This window comes from Calonectris borealis, chromosome 14 (assembly GCF_964195595.1).
Source record: "Calonectris borealis chromosome 14, bCalBor7.hap1.2, whole genome shotgun sequence".
Classification (NCBI taxonomy): Eukaryota; Metazoa; Chordata; class Aves; order Procellariiformes; family Procellariidae; genus Calonectris; species Calonectris borealis.
Window position 1 is genome coordinate 21,561,063 of NC_134325.1, and position 23,101 is coordinate 21,584,163.

A 23,101-nucleotide genomic window follows, 5' to 3' on the forward strand; every position below is an offset into this window, starting at 1 on the left:
GGCTTTTCAAAGCAGGGCCTGTCAGTTGCAGGTCAGGGTTTTAATAGAAAATTAGAATACAACAATATCAGAGCATTGCATTAAAAATACACCTCCCACTTTCCCTTTTGCATGGAAAGCTTCGGAGAGCTTTAACAGCTGGAAAGAGATCAGAGGTCTGCATTTTCACACAGAAGGTCTGCGTTGGGTTTTTTTGCTAGTTACTTTAAAAAAAAAAAAAAAAGAGATGCAGTTGGCCTAAAAACTCCAGCTGTGATACACTGAAGCTATTCTCATGACAGAAGCCTCTCCGTGAATCTTAGTGGGTCAGTTTTACACAAATATTGTATACCCCTGGGAGAGCCTGGAACTTTAATCAGGACTACTAAAAAAATTCTTAATCACTGAAGAACTAAACTAAATGGAGCATACCTTCAGCTTTTCATGTCGTAGAGACCGACTTGTTTTCTGAACAAGCACCAACTCCTAAAAATACACAGGCAGAAACACTTGCAAACCCTCTGCTCGCCCCACTGCGCACCTGCAGCCTCCCCGGAGCCAGATCTCCTGGATGTCCGATACAGTGCGCACTGCGGAGCCTGGCCAGCCTGTCCTGCCTCCGCTCCAGAGCCCCAGCCCCGCTGCACTTGCTGCCTCACGGGGAGCCAGAAACCACAGCAGACCCACACAGCCAAACCACCATCGAGGCTGGCTCGTGTCCTGCGAAAGCTGAGCAGCAAATCCCTATTGCACAGACAGAAAGCAGAGCTGGTGTGCACAATTTTCAACCATTACGACTATTTGTAAAGGAGATGAACAGTCCTGTAAACAACTGCATGTTGCGAGGCCCGAGGGGTCGAGCTAAGATTGTTTTGCAATCCTCAGGCTTCAGTGCTTACTTTAACCTTGGGATGCTCCATTCGGTTATACTTGGTGGTCGTGATGCAGGGAAAGGTTCTGGCTTAGCCCCAGTCTAATGCTACAGTTTTACCTCCCAAATAAAACTGTAAAGTTCAGGGTGATCAGAGTAGAACCATGTGCCAATCAGAAAAAAACAAAGATATTTCCGTACTTGCTCAGAGCTATCACATTCGACGAATCACTGCCATGCACCCATTTGTCAGGTTTTCTTTATTCTAGCATCACTTTTGCATTCATACTTGCGCTAATAAGTTTTGGAACTCTGGTACATGAGACAAAGTGGAAGATTTTCTTTAAAACAGTTTTCTTTAAAAAGAAAAAAAACCCAACACAAAAAAAAAGACAAATCTAAGCCACAGCAAAGGACAGGACCAACACCAGCCCCTGGGTGCAAACAGCAGTGGACCTGTGGGAAAGCCAAGGCAGACGAGAAGGCAGCAGACAAAGCAGAGATTTCAGCCTTTCATTTGGAAAGCATGAGATGGGGAAAGGCTAATGCCAAAAACTAAACTCCGTGGTAACAGGAACATTGCAGAGTGCCAGAGACTGGGTATCAGAGTGTTCCTGGCAGTCACCTGCGCGTTTCTCTCCTGTGGCCGATGGGAATGCTGGAAGCTTCACACGAAGGCTTTACTCGCCTCCCCGCAGTGCACACACCACTGCTCCCCTCTGCACTCACGTACACACTCCTGAGTCCACGCACTCCTGGTTTTGCACAGACACCGTCACGCTCACAGCCATACACAGCACACGCACGTACAGCCACCTGCTGAAGAAATGGATGCACTATGCCGAGACACCCCACAGACGCCGCTCCCCAAGAACTGCCGTGAATAACAGCTCACACCCCTCTCCTGCAGTCCCACCTTCCCACCTGCATTCCCGGGGAGCGGCTCCCCCCACATAGGGCCACATGTAGCCACGCACAGCGACGCGTGCGCTGATGAGCGGCCACACACGTATGGGCACATACACAAGATGCTCTGCAGATTACTGAACCCTGACGGTGACAGAAAGATCCTCCCCCCCACACACCCTTCTTCCCAAACATCACGTATATAAAAAAAAAATCCTACTGGAAAGTCCTGGAAGCAATTTGGAGTCTGAAATCCTCAAGGCTGCTGACAGGAGAGACCAAGGTGGAGCCAGGCCATGAAGACCCTCTGCAAGGAGAGGTGGTTATGGAGCTGGAAAGGAGGCAGGAGGTGTTCCTTGTTGTGGACTGAGGGGTCCAGGCTGGATCCAGATCCCATAGGCAGAGTCCTGGCCCAGTACTAGCCTCTGGGTGCAGCACCAGTTCTGGAGGGAGAGCGGGTGGAGGCTGGGGCGAGAGGTCTGGATCAGTCCAGCCCCAGGTCCGAGTCGGACGACGACCTCTCGTCAGCCATATCGCGGATGGCATTCTCCATGGGGGCCAGGTTGCCGCTCGGCGTGATGCCCATGGGCTGGATGACTTGCTCTCTGCAACCAATAAGGAGAGGGGGGAAGGCAACACAAATTTGCAGCAGATGCTGCAGGAACAGACGAGTACTACAGCAGAAATGTGGGCTTGTGGAAACTGCCCCGAGGCAGCCCAGAACAACCCCGTGCCACCACCAAAAGTCCCTTTTTAGAAGTGGGGGACAGTTCTAGCTATAAAACCGCCAGCGTGCTGAGGCGATGGCTGGAAGCACAATCCACAAGTGTTGCCATTCTTAGGTTCCCTGTGGAATAGGCTCAGTTTTAGAGTCCTGTTCTGTGTGGTACAGGATTGCCAGAGGAAAACTAGCACTGGTGTCAGCATTCCTCTCCCTCTAACACTAACAACGGAAAGACATGCCATAAATGCGCTGCCCTTTTCCCTCCCACCCTTGGGGGTGGCCTGAACTCAGATGGCAGACTCTGGGTTCTTCTCTGTGGCACCTATTAATGATGGATGAAAGATGACTGGAGAAAGCACTCCTGCAGGGAAAGGGACTTGGTGGCACTGGCTGCCATCTGTCCCCAAAATGCTGCTTCCTACTGAGCAGCCTTGCCAGGACAGCAGCTGCTGTTCTTACTGAGCACCTGGCCAAACCTGGTGAGGCAGCAGGTGCTTGGAAAGACAGTGCAGGCACGTGGAGGAATTTTGCAATATGCCAATCACACCAAAGAGGTGAGTGGGGCTTGCAGTGCCTTCCCCTGCACATAACGGAGCCCAGCCTAAGGAAATATTTCCCCATGTATGTTGCCCACTCTCTCTTACATCCCTTCAGTTAGCGGTGGCCTTGGGAATACATTCAAAGAAAGGTCTGTGATAAATGTAAATCACAGACACGCAGGTGCTAATGCAGACATGAGCATACACAATTTTCTAGTACCTGGACAATTTGTCAAACATGTTGACTAACTTCATGGCTTCGTATTCCTTCTGCTCTTCAGTCATTCCTTCCATGGGGTTGGGTAGTTTCTCCTCAACGCGTCCCGTCACAGGGTTAATGCTGCAAGAAGAATAGTGAGGCCGGGGCAAAGGAGGGAGGTAAAGCAGAGGTGTGACAAAAGGGCTGTTTAAAAACCTTCTTTGCCTCTACTGAGCACAGGAACACAATGGCAAGGCTGGTTGTCATTGCTGCTCGTCTCGTTAGCCCCAAGTGCTATCGCAGTGCAACGTGGTGCTTCTGACCTCTTTCTGTAGGTCCTACACAGTCATCCCCTTAAAAATCCCTATCATTTCTCTGGTGTGAGCAACATCCCCATCCTGCCAATTCCACAGCACAGTTTTAAACCAGGTGCACAAGGGCAGATGACACTTCTTTCCTCTCCTTAAGTCAGGAGGCAAAAAGCTAACACAGAAAAAAAACCCAAACCCAGCCTGTAGACCGCATTGAACAGGATGCTAAAAAGTATGGGACCCACAGCTGAGCACAGTCCTAGAGCTCCCCCTGCACACCCCTCATCCTTGAGTTACCACCACCCACTAGCAGGCAAAGAAAAAAAAAAAGAAAAAAAAAAGAAAAAAAAAAAAACCAGCTCACTCCAGCAGCACAGGGCTCTGGAGACGGAGAGGAATAATTGGCACTTCCAAACCTGCTGCAAGAAGGGACCACCCTTATCCCTTACCCCGGCGCACAGTAAAAGCCACTGTACTGAGGTGTGCGGACGCCAGAAAAAAGGTGCCAGATATGGATTAGAGAGAGAGATACTGCCACGTGCACATCTTGAACAGGTCTGGTGCAGAATGGGCTCTGGCTGAAGGAACCCACTTTGCTCTAGAGCCTGTGCCCAGCTGCAGGGACCCAATATATGCACCAGTGACCACCCACACCAAGAGCCACAGAGGCATTTCATCCAAGGAACAGGTAGAGAGGGTGGAACAGGACATCAAAGCTAAGGGTGAAACTGCAGAAGGAAATGCGCATGTGAAAGAGGACAAGGGAAATGGCAGGGAGGCAGATGAAGAAAGGGACAGAGCAGGAGTGGGAAGAAGGTGTAGGAAGAGGGGTGCTATAGAGGGGAAGCAGACTTTTTACTTGGGCTTTGCCTCTTTGTACTCCTCAGTGTCTGTGTCTTCGTCTTCCGAGTACTCTCCCTCTTCCCGACCACCAGCCATGAGGCCTCGTGCTGCCAGGAGCCCAGCTGCATTCCCGTAGCCCGTGTACTTCACAAACCGCGACACTGCCAGGAGAGGGAAAAGAGACCACTCTGTGCTTCCCCGCCTGCTCCTGTGTGCCCCAACAGCAAGATCAGCGCAAGGCCTCGGAGACCCAGAAAGGCCAACGCTTCTTTGAACCCTGTGACAGGCTCCCACACTACGCACCAGGAATGGCAGGGATAACCCCACCCAGGGCGGGGGTCTGAATGAAGGCCAGGTTCTGCAGAGTGTTGGGGTGCCCTCCAGCAGAGCTTTTCACTCACCGCTGCCATGAGACAGCAACTCCTTCCCACAGAGCACTTGCATACACTGATTAGGGAAAAGCGGAGAGTATCTGGCCCAAGGGAAGACAGAAGTTCCTGTTGGCTGCAAAGGGTCACCCATCCCACGCTCTCTGGCTTGCCCAGAGGCCAGGCTCCAGGACTCCCTGTCATCACCAAAGCCCGCAACAAGCCCCTGCAACTCACCGCTCTCCTTGCAGAGCACGAAGAGGAACTCCGCCGCGCAGTGCTTCACGTCAGTGTCGATGTGGGTCATCAAACGCACCAGCTTGTTCCGCAGCGAGTTCCCCACCTCTGGCCGATTCCTCACATCCCGGAGCGGCGGCAACACCTACAAGGCCACAGTGAGGGGCAATCAGTGGAGCTGGAACAGCAATGGCAGGTCAGACAGGGGAAAATGTACGTGCGTTTTACAAATCAGCTAAAACTAATAAATCCACAGAGTGTGGGAGATGTGGAAAAAACACTGTCAGTACCAAAGGCCTCAACCACCCATATATCAGAACCTAGTAGAGAGAGAGAGAGCAGGTCTGTTTGGAGGATGGCAATAATAAGGCAGTTTGCTATTCTCCTCTCTCCTCAGTGCAGCATCATTCAACTTTTGGCTGAACTACAGCGTACCTTCGCCTTCAGGAACTTCCTTGTCTGGCGGTGGACTCGGGCGCTCTCAGTCAGCAGGTTCAGCACAGGGGTCAAACTCTCCTTCAGCTTGTGTCCCTGCAGAAGCATCCACAAAACAAACAACATGAGCTAGTTAGTCACACTGAGCTCAACTTGTCTGGCTTGTGGTGGAGAACATGAGCACAGAACATCACGGAAACAGAGGGACACCAACGCTTTCCAGCCTCTGCTACAGGAATTTCAGTGCTTCATCACTCCTCAAGCGGGATGGTTTTCCAAGCCCTGCTCTGTGGTACGGCAGTGCTAGAAATATTTGTGCAGGGCACCCAGAGTAGAGAAGTGCTGCGGTAAAATTCGGAGGCCCTTTGGAATACCTCCAGAGACTGAAAACCACTGCCAGCTTGAAAATAATGCAAATTCAGGCTTTCAGAAGCTACCCACCAGATCACTATCGAGTGAAACAGAGCACCGATATTTCAATCGCCCAGCTAATCATCTACTGTTCAACCAATCTCACTACCTGCAGTCCCTAAAGCAATGACGCAGTCACCTTCCCAGTTGACAGATGTTGTTTTAGTCCTACCAACCATAACAGTTTTGCCTCTGCTAAAAACTATAAAGGGATATCTCCAAACTAACTGTGCCTTCCTGGTGCTCCTGTGGTGTTGGCACTGGGCTTTTCAAGGATGAATATAGACTGAAGGAAAGGTGCCCTGCAGTGAACTTGTGAAAATGAGCAGTGACAAACTCGCACAGCAGCCTCCCAACTTACCCTGTCAAGGCGTCGCTCTAGGAAATCCAGCAGGATGCTGACGGCATCCATGTTGACACCCATGTACTCAAGCGAGCCTGGCCGGACTTTCGGGGTCAGGAGGACATCCAGACATTTCAGGGGCAGATTGCCCAAAAGGTTAACTGTATGACTGAACATATGAAAGAGAAAAGAAGTGAACACATAGTCATGGATCTTTGTTCACAGTTCTTCAGCTATCCAGAAATGAAGGTTCATTACTAACTTCCAGGAGTGTGAGGACCCTGAGATCCAAGCTGTCTTTGGGCTGCATCCCAAGCTCCTCACACCACTAAAAGGGAATAAATTAAACTGCTTTTTGGGTAGTTGAACTATTTGCTGGAAGTCCAAAGAGACTTCCGTGACAACTGAGAAACCATGGATCTTGACACAGAGGCCAAGTAGGACCAATCTGGGTGGTCAAAGGTCTGTCTCTAGGGTCTCCTGCTGCATCACTCATTCTCACCCTGATGTTCAATGCAATGCATTGCTTAGGATTCCTCTGACTATGCTGCTCAAAGCTGACCCCCCCGGACCAATAATGCTCAGCAGTGTGACACAGGCAATTTCTCAGCCTGGCTCAAGAGACAGACAGTTAATTAAGGCCAGCCCACGGACTCTTTAATTAAAGTACCAAATATCTGCTCTGGCAAGTTGCCCACTGAAGTGGGTGGCACTGTTAAGGAGGCCTGATGCAGGATATTGAATATGGCCCCAGGCAGGCCTGGAGAAAACGTTTCCTCCTGTAGACCTGGAGGCTGTGGCATTAGCGCCCATGATTTGACAGTGGGAAGGGCAGGGCTATTTCTCAGCTCCAGCAGCATGAGGAACCTGTGGGCCCAACCAAAGATGCCTGCTTGTTAGCAGTGACCTTAGCAATCGCCAAACAAGCAGAGGATGTTAATGCCAAGATCAGGCAGTATCTCGTGAAGATCATGACCTAGATATCTAACAAAGACCTGTGGAACTCCTCTGTCCGGTCTTCTCCATCAGCAGAGATCATGAGGCAGTGGCGCAGGAGGGCACCCAAGTGCCGGTACAAAGCAGCATCTTCCTGGCCCCAAAACAGAAAATGAAAACCTTGATCAGGAACGAGGATCCTCCACAACCCAGAGCCTGCTGTCCCTGCAGCCTAGAGCCCCATCCCTCCCACCAGCAGCCTGATAACTGGCAGCAGGGTGTTTAAGTGGAAGTAGCCTCCCGATTCTGCTTTTGAGGTCAACACAGAGTCTTCCTGCTGCCCGGTACCTTTTCCCTCACTCTACAACACTGAGTAAAGGGCTGGAAGAGGCCCCAAAACAGGCCCATGAATTAGCAAGAGATGTTCTCCATCACACCTTCCTTTGACCTTGTCCGGAAGATGAAAGAGTACAAGGCCACACTCAGAAGCAAGTTATCTGGGGGCTCTGCTCTCCCACTTGTGCAAAAAATCATGTTATTGAGAAGGAAAAATGCCCAACTTTTAAATTTTAATGCTCTAAAAATCTTAAGAGTTAATGATGCACTGGATAGAGGCAGTGCTCTAAGGAGGAAGGTCCAGACACACAAGCCTCTTGCTACCCTTACATGTACCCGGGGGCTGCATGAGGGCCAGGATGTAATACGAGGAAATGCAAGTAGAGGAGAAAAACAGTAGCCAAACCACAGCGCAGAGACATGTGGATGCAGCGGGGTGGGACACCCAAGGAGCTTACCTCATCCACCTCCCTCTTGCTGGAATCAAAGGTGATATTGAAGAGCACTTTCAGGATCTCCATGGCTCGCTCTGTCTCTTGCCGAGGCAAAGGTGGGAGAAGTCCCTCCTCAGTGGCAACTTCGCAGGGGTCCAACCACTTTACACCAAGGGTCAGCTCCAGGGTATCTGCCATCAGGCTAACGCCCCTGAGCTCTTGGGCTAGCTGCTGCCGGACGTCCACTCTCAGCGCTGTCAGCAGGAACAGGAGACGCAGGTCAAAGAACTTGACTTCATGAGGAAGGCTCCTCTCGTTGTACAGTTTGATGCGCTTGGCCAGGCCCGCCACCAGCCGGGCTTCAGCTGTCAGCTCCTGTGCCCTAGGGCTGCTGAAGACAATGTTGCAAAGACATTTGAGGGATTCCAGGATTACATCCAAGTCTGGGACCTCCCGGATGAGCTCCTCTGAGTAATCAATGCCAGCATGCCTGGAGAGGGTCTTCAGGCCTTCCTTGGTGGTGAAAGGGTCAAGGCAGTATTTGTCCCGGGAGAGGATGCGGATGCTTTCCAAACACGTGACCTGGCAGGACGGCTGCAGCTCTCTTTCCAGGAACTTGATCAGCAGCTGGGCCATTTTCTGTGCAGTTGGAAACAAGCAACGCCTCGTGTACTGACACTTCACAGTGCTCCCCCCCCACCCTGCAATGCTCTGCCCTGGAAAACACGAGTGTCGTCTAGAGATGGGCCTGCTAACGGCTCTGGTTCAGGTGTGCACTTGGCAGCACTCGGGAAGTGTTTGGCTCTGGCATCTGATCCTGACCCAGTCTGAGCACGGACACCCAGCAAGAAACAAAGAACGGCTGGGAGAGGGTATCAGATGTAAGGGGAAAGTATGAACAAGCAACTGCTATTATTGCATATTTTAGCTTCACCCGTGGTTAGGATGGTTCAGGCTAATACAGTTTACTTGACAGCTGCTTAAGCTAAGAGAGGGCAGATCAAAAAAGTCCCTTATGGCTTCACTGAGGAGCAACAACCAATTCAACAGAAGTTCTCTATTCCCACCCAGAGCCTTAAGATGAGGGAGGCATCTGCTTTGGGTGCTCCAGAAACAGACCAAAAAGGTTGAGAGGCAACTCAGAAAACTGCCAAGAGAGGAGAAAAGGACCTAAGCAAGGTGAGAAGAGCACGTGATGCCATAGGAAAGGAGGTGAAAAGGCCTCAGGAGATTCAAATAAGTACTACCTCCCTAAACCGCAGTGCTGTCTGGAGACCTACTAGCCCAGATCCTCAGTAGGTACAGACTGGCAGAGCTCCACTAACATCAATTCGCAACAGCTGAAAATCTAACCCTTGGGGATAACAGCATCGTATGTGACAGCAAGCAACTGAAGAGTACAAGAGCAAAGGTAATGCTTCACACAACCAAGCGCAGCTTGGTTTGAACCATGTGTGGCAACACTTCACATTACACTAGTAATCCACTGCATAGACATTCACACCTTGGTAAGATCTCCCCAGATCTCTCTAACCTAACACCATATCAGAGCACCTCTTTCCATGCATTTCCATTACAAGAGCAAAGGAATCCAAGATTGCAAGGTTTGCTATCACTCTCTGTAATTGGCTTAACACAGCCTAATCAGTTATACTTCATAATAATAAAAGGACTGAGGGAAGGAATGAAGAAAAAATGAATTTTAGTCCTTAATGTGAGGCTGGCAGAACTGAACAAACTTTAGCTCATGAAGTATGCCCCACAATCACACCCTTGAGAAGTGAGAAAGTAGAGTCCTTCCTCTTCTCCTTCCATACGAGGAGATAGACACAGGAGTTAAAGATACAGTCATAAGTAACCAAAGCCTCTGACTGACTCGGGTTAAAGAGATCTCGGAGCATGTGCCCAGGGCTAAACCTTCAGAAGAACTGAGCACCAGGAACTAGATGGTGATGCTCAATTCATATTTCATGATATATGCCCCAAAAGTGGACCACCCCAAGGCTGTGTCTGAATTCACGGCCTGTGTGACTGTCCCAGCTCAAGCAGCAAGTCAGTGCAAGGCAAAGAGCTCAGATCTTGTGAGATCCAGTCCTACGCATCAGGTGGTACCCGGAAAATCTTCACGCTAGCATTAGCTGGCAATAGCACGGACAAAAGAGGTCCCATTCTCCATCCTGGCTGCTTGGTCCACACTTGATGTGCTAACATAGGCATTAGCGCAATCAACCAATGAACTGGACCACAAAACTGATCCAACTGGAAAAGAATCCAGGAAAAAAAATTGTTATTCTTTAGGCAGATCAGCCCATCAACCATGTGCAGCCATGCAAAGGTCTGCCCTGGCATGAAAGAACTGCAAGAGTACGAATGAACAGGCAGGAGTGTTTCTTTCCATTGAGTGCCAGTTTACGCCAGCTTAAAGTATCTGTTAATATACAGCCTTGGTCAAATCCTGCAGCTGGCTCACAGCAAAAACACTTACCCTCTGGAGGCTTGCATGTTGCTATGATCTTTGCCCAGCAAAGTCATGCCACAAACACAAAGGATCACACTTTCAATACACCCGTGGCTGAGACTATACGCATCATGGAACCCAAAGGGTTTGCTAATGCTGGAAGAATGCTGACCTTTATCCTAAAACACCAACTACTGATGGAAAAACTGGATGCAGATGCTCTGAGCACACCATTCCCTAATCAAGTTAATGAAAAAACACTCATTTCTTTCCCTGCTGGACACAAGTATGGAGCAGCAGATTTACCCATCCGACTAGAGGAAGAAACCAAAGAGCATGCCTACCTTCCTCTCTTCCCGCTCCTCATCGTCAAAGGTGAAGCACTGAGATTTCTGCGGGGGTAAAACAGAAACAATCAAAATACAGTAATAGATTAAAAATCCACTGTTCCCCCCAAGGCAGGGGAGGGCCATTGAGCTGAAAAGCAGCAGGTCTAAAAACACACTGCAAAAGCAAGCACATCTTCTCAAGAACAGTCCCCACCAGCGCAGAGGCAGGGAATCAGCATGGCAAGGAGTGCCACAGCACTTAGAGAGGTCTACAATATTTGTGAGGTTTATAACATGCAGCGCAAGCTCCTGAGGAACAAGACAAAAGGAACACTTTCCTGCCACCGAGATTTTTCTTTCGGTCCTGTCTTTTCTTTCCAACACTGTTCCTACTTAGGCAACTCCAACTATGTACTTCACAGCTAGGGGGAATGAATCTGGTTTGAAAAGCACAGAGATGGACCATGCCAGCAGGTCTCAAGTGCTTTCCTTGAGTGAGATCCCCGCTACCCTGGAGGCCCCTGTTTCTCTCTCATCCTTGAAAAACATTTGTGATGAATATTACCCACTGCCCTCCTCCGCTGGCTCTACAGTGGAGGCTGACTGCCACAGGCCAAAGCTGTGCCACTTATTTTTAAAAACTGCAGCAGTAAAGTGGGCATTCATCACAATCCATATATCCTGTAATAGCTGGTAATTCCTCTGCTCAGTGACACCACCAAGCTGTGCCTACACATTTTTCCCCTTGATATTTATTGTTCCTTTTCCTGACCGAAAGAAAGTACTACTGTCGCTTCATTACTTGCGAACAGATCCTTGTGGTTATTCAGGTCGTGTTCTTTAAACATGAGAGACCTGATCTCTACGCTGCCAGCATGTCCCTTTCCTTAATAAACAGCCCTCCTCTTTGTTCATGGGAAGCATTTCTGCGTTTCTCACTATTCTGGCTGTTCTTCGATGGACAGTCTCCTTTCTGGCTACATCTGCTTCCAATGAACTGGAGAGTACAGGAGATCACAGGTGCCCTGGTGAAAAGCAGCACTTTCCAGTGAATCATGCATCCTCATTTACACCAAGAGAGCATTTGGTCCAAGCTTTGAGAACGAACATGTTTAAAATTTATAAAACACTAATTATGTATGCATAGATACGGCTGCATCTATAGCTAGAGATATATGGATAAAATTGTACCATAATTCTCCCATCATTTTCTTAGCACTCACTGTCACCTTTTACTGAGTTACACTGCTTACACGTACGGAGCTGCTCAGTAACGGTAATTAGTCTTACCACAATCAATCATTCTTATACTCTGCACTTATTCTTCTCTTGAGTGATCACAATTCACGGATATCCCATCTACAGGTCTGAACAGCTGAGCTCATCTCCCACTGTATTTATCACCTTACAAATTGTTCAGTTGTCTAACTCTACCTGATCTCCTGCTCAGCAAAGCCCGAGACTGACTGCACCGAGCTTTTGGAGATCGCAGGTGTTCCCTGACTCGCTCACTCTGCAAATGTAGTCTCCCCTGCCATTCAGCATCTTTTTTATACGCTGCCAATTCCTGTCTGCTTAAAAGTAGAAGACACAGTTTGCAGATGAAGTGTGTCACAGTCACCAAGATCCCAGGGATGGCTTTGGTCTTTCTAGCCTAGAGCAAGCCATGATGGACAAAGCGATGCCGCCACGCTGCTTGAGAAACCTCAGGTGTGGAGGCAGGACAGCAGTGCTCCTGTAGTGTGTGCCAGGGGCTGCCCTCCCGTGCTTTAGCGCTGCGAGCTGACCCGTGCATAGGCTGTTGCACCGCGTTATGAGGAACCGGCAGTTCAGCCCTGGAACCGACGTGCTCTGCAGACAACCACGCCACTTGTTCTTTTCCCATCGCATCTTCTTTGGAGGCTCCTGTAATCTCATTCATGTATATTTTTGCCATACCTGTGGTTTTGCTTTAGCTGTAGTTTATTCTTGGCAAACAAAAATTGACTGTGTATGCAACAGTGAATTAAAATATATCCCCAGAAAAAGGATACAGCACCATCAATTTTTACAGTAAAAAAATGATGCAAGGAAGTTGCTTAGTTCATCTGCAGTTTCATAACCCTCTTTGATTGCTCCATTTCTTCTAGACGGGCTAGCAAAACCACTGACATTCTCACAAGTTTCCTACACTTGATACACTGACAAAGGATCCAGCTGGAGGAATTTGACAGAAAATATTGTGGTTTGATGCCTCAAGCTGGTAACACATCAAACTCTGTTTGTACTCCTAATTTCTCCCGCATTACACCTGCTGTAGGTGATGTTAATCCTGCAGACTGTCTTTAACAGGAACTCACTCCTTCCTAGCTAGTATCTCCCCTGTTTCAAAACCGACTGCGGGAAACAGTTGCACACTCTCCCTCTTGCACACTCGTGCAAAATATTCACAGGTTTTCCCTGCTGGCTTCCCACCTACTCAAGAATGGTGCAGAATGAGTCACAGAGATCTGCAGGGCCAGCCCTATCCTGGTGGAAACCCTCTGAAGGAAATTTCCCTGACAACCAGAGTCTATTTCAAAAGGATTTACCCCCACAGATAATCTTTTGCCACTTTAAGGCTAGAAACACTTCCATCTCTGCTTCCCAACCATTTTTTTTTATATTCTATATTTGTTATTTACTTCTTGTCAGCTTTCAGATCTGGCACCTGTATCAGACTCCAGCAGCCCATCCCTGTCCGTCTCTAATGATCTTTTACTTGCAAATCAGGACAACCATTTCACCTGCAGCTCCTCCCCAGGCCTCAGTTTTATTACCTCCAAACCTTGCCTTAACATAAAAGCTCCTCCTACTCAGTCTTCACACTGATGTTTATTTCCCTGCCAGGTTTTACTTGGGATCTGGATAATAATAAAAGAAAAAATCCCTTCTACATGCTTTACTTCCAGTATACAAAGGAACCAAGATAAAGAGAGGCTGCTTAGCTGCTTCCTAGCAAAACATCAAGCAATAAACCATCTGCAAGCAAAAGACGAAGCAATCTGTAACATTTTTATGGCAGTAATGCGCAGACAGATGCGCGCAGAGGAGACAGACTGGGGACAGCCGGATGGCACAGAAATCCCACAACATGGCCAGCCTGCTTCCAGGCTTGTAAACAGCAGCAGCTGACGTCAGGCAGAGGTTTGACGCTCACTCACCTCCTGGTTGTAGATCTGAAGCACCTTGAGAACTGTGTCTTGCTCCCCGCTTTCCACAGTGGCTACCACAGTCCTGAGCTCCATTATCTCAGCAGCTCAGCTACAGCAAGTGAAACCAGAAGGAAGGGGACTGAGGGGGCTTCCAGGGCTCCTGGATAACAGTGATGCAAAAGGACCTGGATACACAGATATCTGACAGGGAGAGAGAAAGGGGTGGGAAAGGAAGGAGGGAAAAAACCAAAACACAAAAAACCCCAAGTGAGATTGCTCACGCTGTTGCATCCATAAAAGCAGAGCAGATGGATAACCCGAGTAAAACCAGCAGCCAGCTTCCTCTCTCTCCCTCTAATCCTCTCCTTCCTCTCTTTGCTTTTCAATGTTTAATATAAGCCCTCCCAGTGAAGCACTCAGGGAAAACCTTCCCCTCACCCAGCCAGGGGATTAACATAGAGCAGATAACAGCAGCTCCCTGAAATAGCTCTCTGCCTCCTCCTCCCCTGGCTGGCCTGATTTCTGTTACTGCACAGGATAAGAGAAAAAAAAATATCCAGAAACATTCCTGTGGAGTAAAAAGGGATGGAGAGGAACACCAGACAGATGGTGTTAAGCTCCTGGCTTAAGGCAGAGCTACCTTTTAAGGTGGTGAAAGAAAGAGATCATTAGGATTTTGTTGCAGTTGCTGCTCCGTGCGGTCAGTGCCTGAGACAGGCTGTGCATCAGCTTACAGCAGATACACTGCACATGCAGTAAAAACGCACGTACGGGGGGATGGCTGGCCTCCACAGCTCAAATCTGTATACCATTACAGAAGATAATGTGCCTCATGATAATAATGTAAATGAGCAGATGCGCATAAAGACGTGGGTGATGAGATTATTTTAGACACAGGCACAAGTTTAACAGCTCATAGAGCCATGCAAGTCTGCGGTGCTGGAAAGTAACTCCTACTGATGGAAAATCTAGCAAATTTGAGTACGTATGTGCGCTCGTACATCTGTTTAGACTCTGCGTAGCTAAGCACTGTGTTGTGATGTGACCAAGCTCTGGTCGTACCTAATTACGAGAAACCACGCTGGCCCTGGGAGCCAATTCTGTGCCGAGAGCCTGCACGGTTTTGGGAGATCACATGGGAGCACCAGGTCATCCCCTCCTGCCCCAACACGGCCAAAGAGGGGTTTTTTTCGGGACCAAGGGCAAGTCCTGCATTTTGGAAGCCAGAAAACTGCGAGAACAGGAGGATGAGCTCTCCGGAGGCAGGCGGCACGGCATCGCCAGCGCCGAGGGGCTGGGGTACCGGGCGGACTCCTCTCCGTTTTTTGGGGGCAACGGCAACAGCAGATGGCAGCATTTGCCATATTCCCCCCCAGCTCCCTCCTCCCCCTGCTATTTTTTGCACCTTTCAAAACCCTTTCAAGACCCTTTTTTAGCCCAAAAAAGCCGGGCAGAGTGCTGGCGGTACCTGCGGCACGTAATCCCTCGGAGACGGCCGAAGCGGGCCAGGGCCGCGGGGCTGGGGCTGGGGCTGGGCCCGGCCCCGGCCCGCCTCGGCGGGGGCACTCCGGGCCTCCGGCCGCCGCCCTTCCAGCCCCGCCGGTCCCGGCAGGGGGGCGGCAGCCTCGGCCCTGCGGGTGAGGGCCGGCCCGGGGAGGCGCAGGCAGCCAGGCCCGGCCGCCGGCGGGGGAGAGGGGCAGCCAGCGAGCTGGGGCGGGGAGGGAAGCGCCGTTACCTTCCTCTCCGCTGCCCCGGCTTCCTGCCTCATTTCCTGGCCCCGGCCCTCCCCCGCGGAGGCCGCCGCCTTGCGCCCGGGGCTGGCCGGGGGCCGGCAGCGGGGACGGGCCCGGCCCCGGGACAGGCCTGAGGGGTCCCCGTGCCACCCGGGAGAGCGGCAGCCACCCCCCGGCGAGGGACTGAGGAGCACCGCCGCGGGGGGAGCCGGGAGGAGGGTGGCGGACATTTCGTGGAGGCGGGGGGCCGGCGCGGCTCCGCCCGGCGAGGCGGGGCCGGTGGCCGCCATGGCGGAGTGGGGCCGAGGTGAGGGGCCGGGGGGCGCCGGGGCCGGGCGGCGGGTCCCCCGCCGTTGCCATTTGGGGAGCGGGTGGGCGAGCGTCCCCGCCGCCGCTTGAGGGGCGTGAGGGGGAAGGGAGGGGCTCCTGCCGCCATCTGGGAGCCGCCTCAGGCCTGCGGGCCCGGGGAGGGGGCGGCCCGTCTGCCCCGCGCCTCTGGGGGAGGCAAAGCCGGGAGAGCCCCGAAACGACTGAGGGGGCAAAGTGCCCCGGATTTGCGCGGTTTCACCCAAATCCCGTCCTGGGGGAGCGCTGGAGGCGTCGCTGGGGCACAAAGCCCCTGTGCTGTTTCGAGCTGCTGCTGGGCGGTGGGGGCAGCTCGGGGTGCGTGTTGGGGTTTTTAACCCGGTCCCTTTGGGGAAAGTTTTGTGTGTTTTTGTCAAAAAGAGTTTGGGAGCGTTTCGTGGCGCAAACCCCACGAGGCCGTAGGTGCAAGGAGGCAGCTGTAATGGCATTCGTGGCAAGTGATGACTGGTCAGGCCACAGGCTCGCCCTGCCTCTCCCGCCACATTGGGTGAGCAAATACACAGTACTGGTGTCAGGCCAGATAAAACTCATTCTCCTCTTTTTTTCCCCCAGGTCAGAGTCCAAGTGCCATGGAGGATATGCTGGATGTAGAGAACAAGCGTATGGCAGACAGCCTGGCCAACAAGGTCACCAGGCTGAAGTCGGTGAGTTGCCGAGTTCACGCCAGGTGCTGCGGTGAAGGAAGGACAGGGCATCAGTTATCTAGGTTGTTCGTGCAGGCTCTTGCAGGAGATGCAAGCCTGTGGTCAATACAGAGGGCTTCCTGTGTATTAATGACTCTTAGTTGTTGGTGATATAATGGTTAACTTTCACTTGTGAAATGCCAAGGTCGGCTTTATGAATTTCCACTTTCCTTTTGAGGGTTAGCGACATCATCTAATGGGAATGATGTGGTTTTCACGGCACTCAGGGAAGGAGTTTTAGGCACAGAGAGAAACATAAAAGCTGCACAGAGGGGTACTGCTAAGCACACCTTCTCGGGGAAAAAAGTCACAATGAAGAGGCAGGTAAATTAGTTTTGAAAAATACACGTCTTTATGTAAGTGGTGTTCTTAAAGCTAGTTTGCTCCTACTAACATGAAATACTTTGATTTAGAGCTTAATAGAAGTCAGTGACTCGCCTTGTAGAAGGGAAGACTGAATTCCAGCTGTTGTGTCCCCGCATTTAAATGCCCCTGCCCTATATGTGACAGTTTCAGACAGTCAAGCTTTATTTTCAGTGTTTCAGAGCTGAAAAAGTTCAACAACCTGAAACAAAATGAGAATCTTGTTTTGTTCCTCTACCAAACAAGCCTCTGTCTGTCTATGTAGGAGACAGGGAAGCAGTGGCTTGCTTTTCTAATGTGCATTTCAAATTTTACCAGCACTAGGTAAGAGGTGCTCTCTACATTAAAAGTTCATTAATAACTGTTTCCTCCCTTACCCTGTGTAGCTGGCTCTGGATATCGACAAAGATGCTGACGAACAAAACCGTTACCTGGATGGCATGGTAAGGAACCAATGAAATGTAAAAAGCATGTCTTTTTTGTGCTGGCTCTCAGCAGTTACCTTAACTGTGAAAGTTTAATAGCAGTTCAAAGTTAGCAGACTAAGTTAGCAGTTCAAAGTTAGCAGACTAAGTTAGATCCCAGTGGTCTGTTTGGCAAACCAGGGAATGTAACTAAACCTGTTTCCAGTGGACTTCTTGATATATAAACATCAGATACTTAGCAGCTGCTAGTATCGCTTTGTCGGAATGGGCGACACAGTTGGTATCTAGCACGTGGAAAGACTGATCTAGGACAGCACACTTCAGAAGTACAGCGGAGATTACCTCCTTACTGGAGTTAAAGAGCTGCCTCCTGTGGCTAATGCTGAGAGATGGGCCTGTTCCTCAGCTGCTCCTGTGATTTTTGGTATTGCTGTATAAATCTGTCAGGGTTACTTACTGTAACACCTGAAACACAGGCTACCTGTCAGAACTTTGTAGTTCTTCGAAGGAGCAAAGCTGATGCTCTGGGTCCACTCAGGTTGTTCGGTGCCCTGTTCTGTCATCTTTCTGACACACAACACCCGATAAAACCAAAATTGCTTTCCCAAGTAATCTGCCTCTAAAGCTTTGGTTGTTGATGGAAAATCACAGTGCAATGGGGAAAATCACAGTGCAATGGGGAAAGGCCAGAACAGCACATTCCTGTAGCAGAGGGGTTACCTGCTGAGGCTTTTTAGGAGAAAGGTAATTTGTTAACTGAATTGTGAGAGGAAGGGAATCCAGCCCAGAGATTTGAGAAGGAGATTAGCACCATAACACTGGTGCTTGGAGAGCCTTTTCTGCGTGTGCTGGATGTTGGAGAGCTGGTGCGTGGAAGCAAGAGAAACGATAATTGTAGTGTGGAAACCAGTTGAGTCAAAGGTGTAAGTTCAGCTTGGGAGCTTAATAACGGTGGATGCTGACAGTGTTAGAATGTCTGAAATGGATATTTGCTCAGCCCAAAAATTAGGAGAATGGAGAATCAGAATAAAAGCCGTAATGGCAAAAGACCTTAAAGGAGAAGCCCTCAATCAGCAAGAAATTGCACTTCTGTTACAGAGAAGGTTTTGAAGCATTTCAGGAGCAACATGAGCAGAAGCTCCAAGTAGTTTGTGCATAAGGAAACCAGACCAGAAGTCAAAATGGAAATGCCTGAACTGCATTAATCTGAGAATTGTTTGCCATCCTCTGGCGGAGTGGCACATGCATGCCATCCCATGCTGAAGAAAAAACAGAACTAATGGCAAGAAATTGCTCCTTTTTCTGTGCTTGTGAACCTGCCCCGGTGTGCATTAATGGCACTAGCTTCATGTAGGGACATTTCCTTTGGATGAAGCGTTCCCTTGTAGAGTTGCTGTTAACAAGCTATTCCAGGCAGAATAAGCTGCATGGGTACAATTGAACAGTCCAGCAGCAGGTAGTTTGACCCTGTTTTGAAAAAGGGGAGGCGGTTTGGTTTAGATTTGCAACAGACCTTCCCCTGTCTTTTTTGTTTCCCTGTTTTGAGTGCGGTGGGAATGGTGCTGCTCCTGGAGCCTCGGCACAGGAGGGGAAGGACCTTCTGAGAGAGACAGGCAGCTACCATGCAGCTCCCTGTGCAAATGTTTTTTAGCCAGGAAGTGGGAGATTCTTCAGAGATATCTTCATCTGTTTGTAATGCCTCCATCTTAATTTTCTTTCTCATTCAGGATTCAGATTTTATGAGTGTGACTGGCCTGCTAACCGGCAGCGTGAAGCGTTTCTCCACCATGACGCGGTCCGGGAGGGATAATCGCAAGTTGCTCTGTTCTTTTTCAGCAGGACTGATTGTTGTTTTCTTCATCCTCTACTATCTTGTGTCCAAAGCAGGGACTTGAGCTTGTTGTTTTGCAAGTTTTACAGAACAAAAAACACGATTGACAGACTTGTTGAACGCCTTTCTCAGTCTGCCCTGTGGTGGAGTCTTTGAGATGTTCCAGACAGACCTTCCAAATAACTTTTCTTTCCACCAGCTTCTTGTCATTGTTCTGGCTGGTCTCAGACATCTCTTTATAAAATGAGTATGTTTGATTCTAAATGGATTTTCATGTAGAACACGATTTTGATGTTGTTAAATGCTTGCGCCTTTATCTCTTGCCTTGCTGTCGATGTCTTGCGGCCTATTTTTAAGGGCCACTTTTGTGTTGCCTCCATTACTGATACTCGTCACTAGGCTTGTGAGGAGATGTGGCTGACAAATCCAGAGACTTGTCGATACTCAAAAGTTTAATAAACCAGCCGACCTTTGGAAGTTGTAGAGTTTAGGGTGCTGATTTATGAGATTTGGAAGTATGAATGTGTGACTTACATTCCAGTGTGGCCCCTCAGCTGATACCTGGTCTCAGTTTCCCCTTGACTTGGAGACCTGTTAATATCCTTGGTGTCCCTGGGTTGAATTGAAATCTGTACTGCTTTGAAATGAAATTAGCAGTAGATCTGGACCCTGATACTCTCTAACTGTTGCAGTGAAAGAGTTGCAGAGGAGCAAGACTTTATTTAAATGCTAGCTTGGTCGTCTTTATCATCCTTGTGGGTAAAGCTGGGGATGAACCCTGCCAGAAAGGAGGGCCAAAGTCCGTAAGCCACCTTGATTTACACACGTAGAGTATCTTCCAGTACCTTCCCACATACTTGCAAATGCACTCCCTTAAACTATTAAATCAGCATAAAGAAAATCCGATGGCAAAAGGTCCAGTTAATTTCAGTTATTATGGTACCCTGGTATTAGAGCATTTGGAGAAGATGTTGTGCAAATAAAAGCAGAGGTTAAGGTCAAGTGAACCTCCTAAATGGTGTTGTTGGGGTGGTGGTGGGAGGTCAGGGAAGGATTTAATCGGAGGGTTGATTTGTTTATTTATTTATTCATGTAGAAGGTAACCTAAGAAACTCTTGCTTTGCCTTTCTTAGTGCTTTGGGGATCCCTGCCTGCAGTGCTCGTGTGAGATGTGTGGCAAGGCACATTCCCACCAGTTTTGTTTACAAAGCAGTCATTCCTGATGAACGTGCAATGCATGCCAGATTTCCTCTCCCGAGGTGGTGCTCGCAGCTCTGGGAGTGCAGTAGATTGGAACTCCATCTTCCCTTCACCCTCCCTGCCTTTCGTTGGGCTGATCGATGGGCTGCTCACTCATGTCACAACCCCGGCTGTATTCTTCCGTAGCTGAATCATTTAAGTCTGCCTATGATTGAAGTAAGAGATCTGTAACTTTAAAAATACTGTGCCTGTTGGGAGAAAGAAAAAAGAATTTAAAATAAAACGCTCTTTGTCTCTTCAGACAAACCTCCATTGCCTGTTGTATAAACCTTTCACTTTCCAAAGCTGCTGAGCAGAGCCACTGTGTTTCATCTTGTCTATTTCTGTACCAACTGCTCATGTGCTCTGGTTTGCCTTTCTGAAAGTCTTCACTTGTTTGCTTCTCTTATCTTCCTGTAACAACCGCCGCTGCAGGACTAAAGCATTCCTCGTCTGATTTTGCAGTCTTTCTCCTCTCCAGCAAGCCTGTATTCATCAATGGCTGGATGTTTCCTTTGGTCTTCCCCTTGTACTCATTAGGAATTACTTTGTCCTTGGACTAACCCGGGTCCAGATCTGTAAATGGACTGCGTTGTCCTTTGTTCCAGCTGCACCAAACTGCTAACAAAATACTACCCTAACTGGATTAGGTGTCTTTTTTTTCCACATTTGGGAAAAAATGTGCACGGAAGGCAAGTACAAAGGAGGCAGCAATGACTTTCTCTGGTTCTTCTTCCTGGTTCTCTGGCAAGATGTGGCAGCTCCAAACTCTTTCCATTTGGAAGAATGATGGGTGAATTGATGGACTTTGTTTTGATTTTCTGAAGCAGATGACTTCTGACGAAAGGCCACTGGAACAGCCTGGTCTTCATAATGGTGGTGATTTTGGTTTGCTTTTACTGTTGTAAATAAAGCTCTGTTTTTAGAATTTTTTGCTCAAGTGTTTTTTTCCTTGTGCATACGTGTTAGCAAGGCTAAATACCAAGATCAAATCACTCAGTTGTTCTGCTCGGACAGTAGAGAACCTGCTGCCTCAAAGGCCAATTTCAACGTTATCCTGAGAAACAGTGCATCTGCAATGAACTGAAATAGGGAGATTTGAGCAGAGCTGCCCTAGCTTGGAAGGAACAGGTCATTCATTGCTCTGCAACATCTGCCCGTGCCGTTTCAGAAGATGACTTGTATCTCCAGTATTCTCTGTGAACAAGCAATACTTCAGAAGTTAAGCTGCAGGGGGAACTGTCTTTAGTATCTTTCTGTGTTGGTCTGGGTCCTAAATGGTCAGCTGTTAGTCCAGGTTTGACTTGGCTTTGGCCTTTCTTTGCAAAGGAAACCTTTTCCTATTTTTAATGCTTTGTCTCTGATCCTTTGAATTCCTCTAGAACTCAAAAAAGGGATTTAAAAAAGATATACTTAGTTAACTGCAGGAGTTTCAAACTGAAAAATTGAAGGTAAAGGTTCTTGAACCTCAAGTGAGTTGTGCCCCGCTGATTCCCGTCCTAGCGCAGCCACGCACTTGGAGGCTGCATCTGTAGGGCCCTGTGGGCACTGCGCACTCTCCTCCCGCTCCGGGCATTTCTCCAGGCTCTTGCCTCGGGCTGCTGCTGCCTGCTTCTCCCAGCAGGTGCCCGTCTCCTGTTGGTGCAGCGTTCGCCACCATTAGGTGTTAGCATGTGGCTGGAGCAAAGGCTTCAATGCGCACAGGAAGCTGCGTAAGCATTGCCAGGCAATGAATTCCATCGCGGGGATTTATCTGTGTAGAGAGTTGCGTTTTGGGAAACGGTTATAGCACCGTAACCGTGCTCAATCCTCGGAAACTTAGAGCTGCACCATTAAGAAGTTCTTGGAAAAATGAGTTAGGATGTGTAACCTGAAGGCGTGTTGCAAAAGAATCTTGCGCAGCAGCGAACGTGCTGAGGAAGTGCAAAATCTGAGAGAAGGAAGAATTCAGAATACAGGTTAATCACAACGATAGCAACACAGCAATTGAAGGCAGCACAAGGATAGGGTGCAGGATCAAATATGTAACAGCGTTAGCGTTGGGACGTACCCTCGTGAAGATATCCCGCCACCCAGCCCTTCAACATTTCTAAACATTTAGTTATTTGAGTAATTTGTTTATTTTGGTTTCAGTGCTCGCCCATAGTGCTAATATTACAATGTTTTTTCTGAGGCATAAAAATTAGAGAGAGCAGATCTTCCTCACACACACACACCCAGCTCAAGGTGAACGTACAAAATATTTGGGGGTGTTTTTATTGAAGTTGTAACAAACCAAGAATTAGAATGCAGCTGTGAACTGTTACTTTAAATGTGGTTTTGCAGCGCCATCTAAAGGTGCATCTCCAAATCGTTACGGGGACTCGTTACATACAGAATAACTTGTATTTTTCTTGAATGCTAATACCACAATTAACGCACTAGCTAAAGTGTATAACATGCAGCTCGGATCACTGCAGCAAACATCAAAAAAATTATTTGGTAACAGTGGATGACATACCAAAAGTAATTACTTTCTGAATCCATATGCTCATAGTTGTTTACTGGAATTAGTAGAATGCAGTTAATTGTCTGAAGATGGGATTGCAGGTCTCAGGGAAGCTGCAGGTGCCTGGAGCTTGATCGGCAT

At 48.9% G+C, this 23,101-nt stretch overlaps 2 protein-coding genes across 7 annotated transcripts; one reads left to right on the forward strand and one right to left on the reverse strand.

Annotated features, from left to right (window-relative positions):
• Positions 1 to 1,092: 1,092 nt before the first annotated feature.
• RIC8A (RIC8 guanine nucleotide exchange factor A) lies at positions 1,093 to 15,721 on the reverse strand. 6 transcript variants are annotated; one of them, XM_075163715.1, is made up of 12 exons: positions 15,301 to 15,399; positions 13,842 to 14,033; positions 10,675 to 10,722; positions 8,363 to 8,511; positions 7,897 to 8,260; positions 7,162 to 7,256; positions 6,185 to 6,335; positions 5,413 to 5,508; positions 4,978 to 5,122; positions 4,389 to 4,533; positions 3,240 to 3,359; positions 1,093 to 2,361 (listed from the first exon to the last, which is right to left on the reverse strand). In XM_075163715.1, exons 2-12 carry the CDS (start codon positions 13,923 to 13,925, stop codon positions 2,241 to 2,243), a joined length of 1,518 nt encoding a protein of 505 aa, XP_075019816.1. In that variant the 5' UTR covers positions 13,926 to 14,033; positions 15,301 to 15,399; the 3' UTR covers positions 1,093 to 2,240. The 6 variants fall into 6 exon arrangements, with proteins under 6 accessions (XP_075019816.1, XP_075019814.1, XP_075019812.1 ...); XM_075163713.1 differs by lacking the exon at positions 15,301 to 15,399 and adding an exon at positions 15,568 to 15,721 and having other exon boundaries at positions 7,897 to 8,511; positions 13,842 to 13,992; XM_075163711.1 differs by lacking the exon at positions 15,301 to 15,399 and adding an exon at positions 15,568 to 15,721 and having other exon boundaries at positions 7,897 to 8,511.
• Positions 15,722 to 15,731: 10 nt separating this feature from the next.
• On the forward strand, positions 15,732 to 21,400 carry BET1L (Bet1 golgi vesicular membrane trafficking protein like). The gene is made up of 4 exons (XM_075163724.1): positions 15,732 to 15,872; positions 16,484 to 16,575; positions 17,364 to 17,420; positions 19,130 to 21,400. The coding sequence occupies exons 1-4, from the start codon at positions 15,854 to 15,856 to the stop codon at positions 19,295 to 19,297; spliced, it is 336 nt and encodes a 111-aa protein (XP_075019825.1). The 5' UTR covers positions 15,732 to 15,853; the 3' UTR covers positions 19,298 to 21,400.
• Positions 21,401 to 23,101: the final 1,701 nt, after the last annotated feature.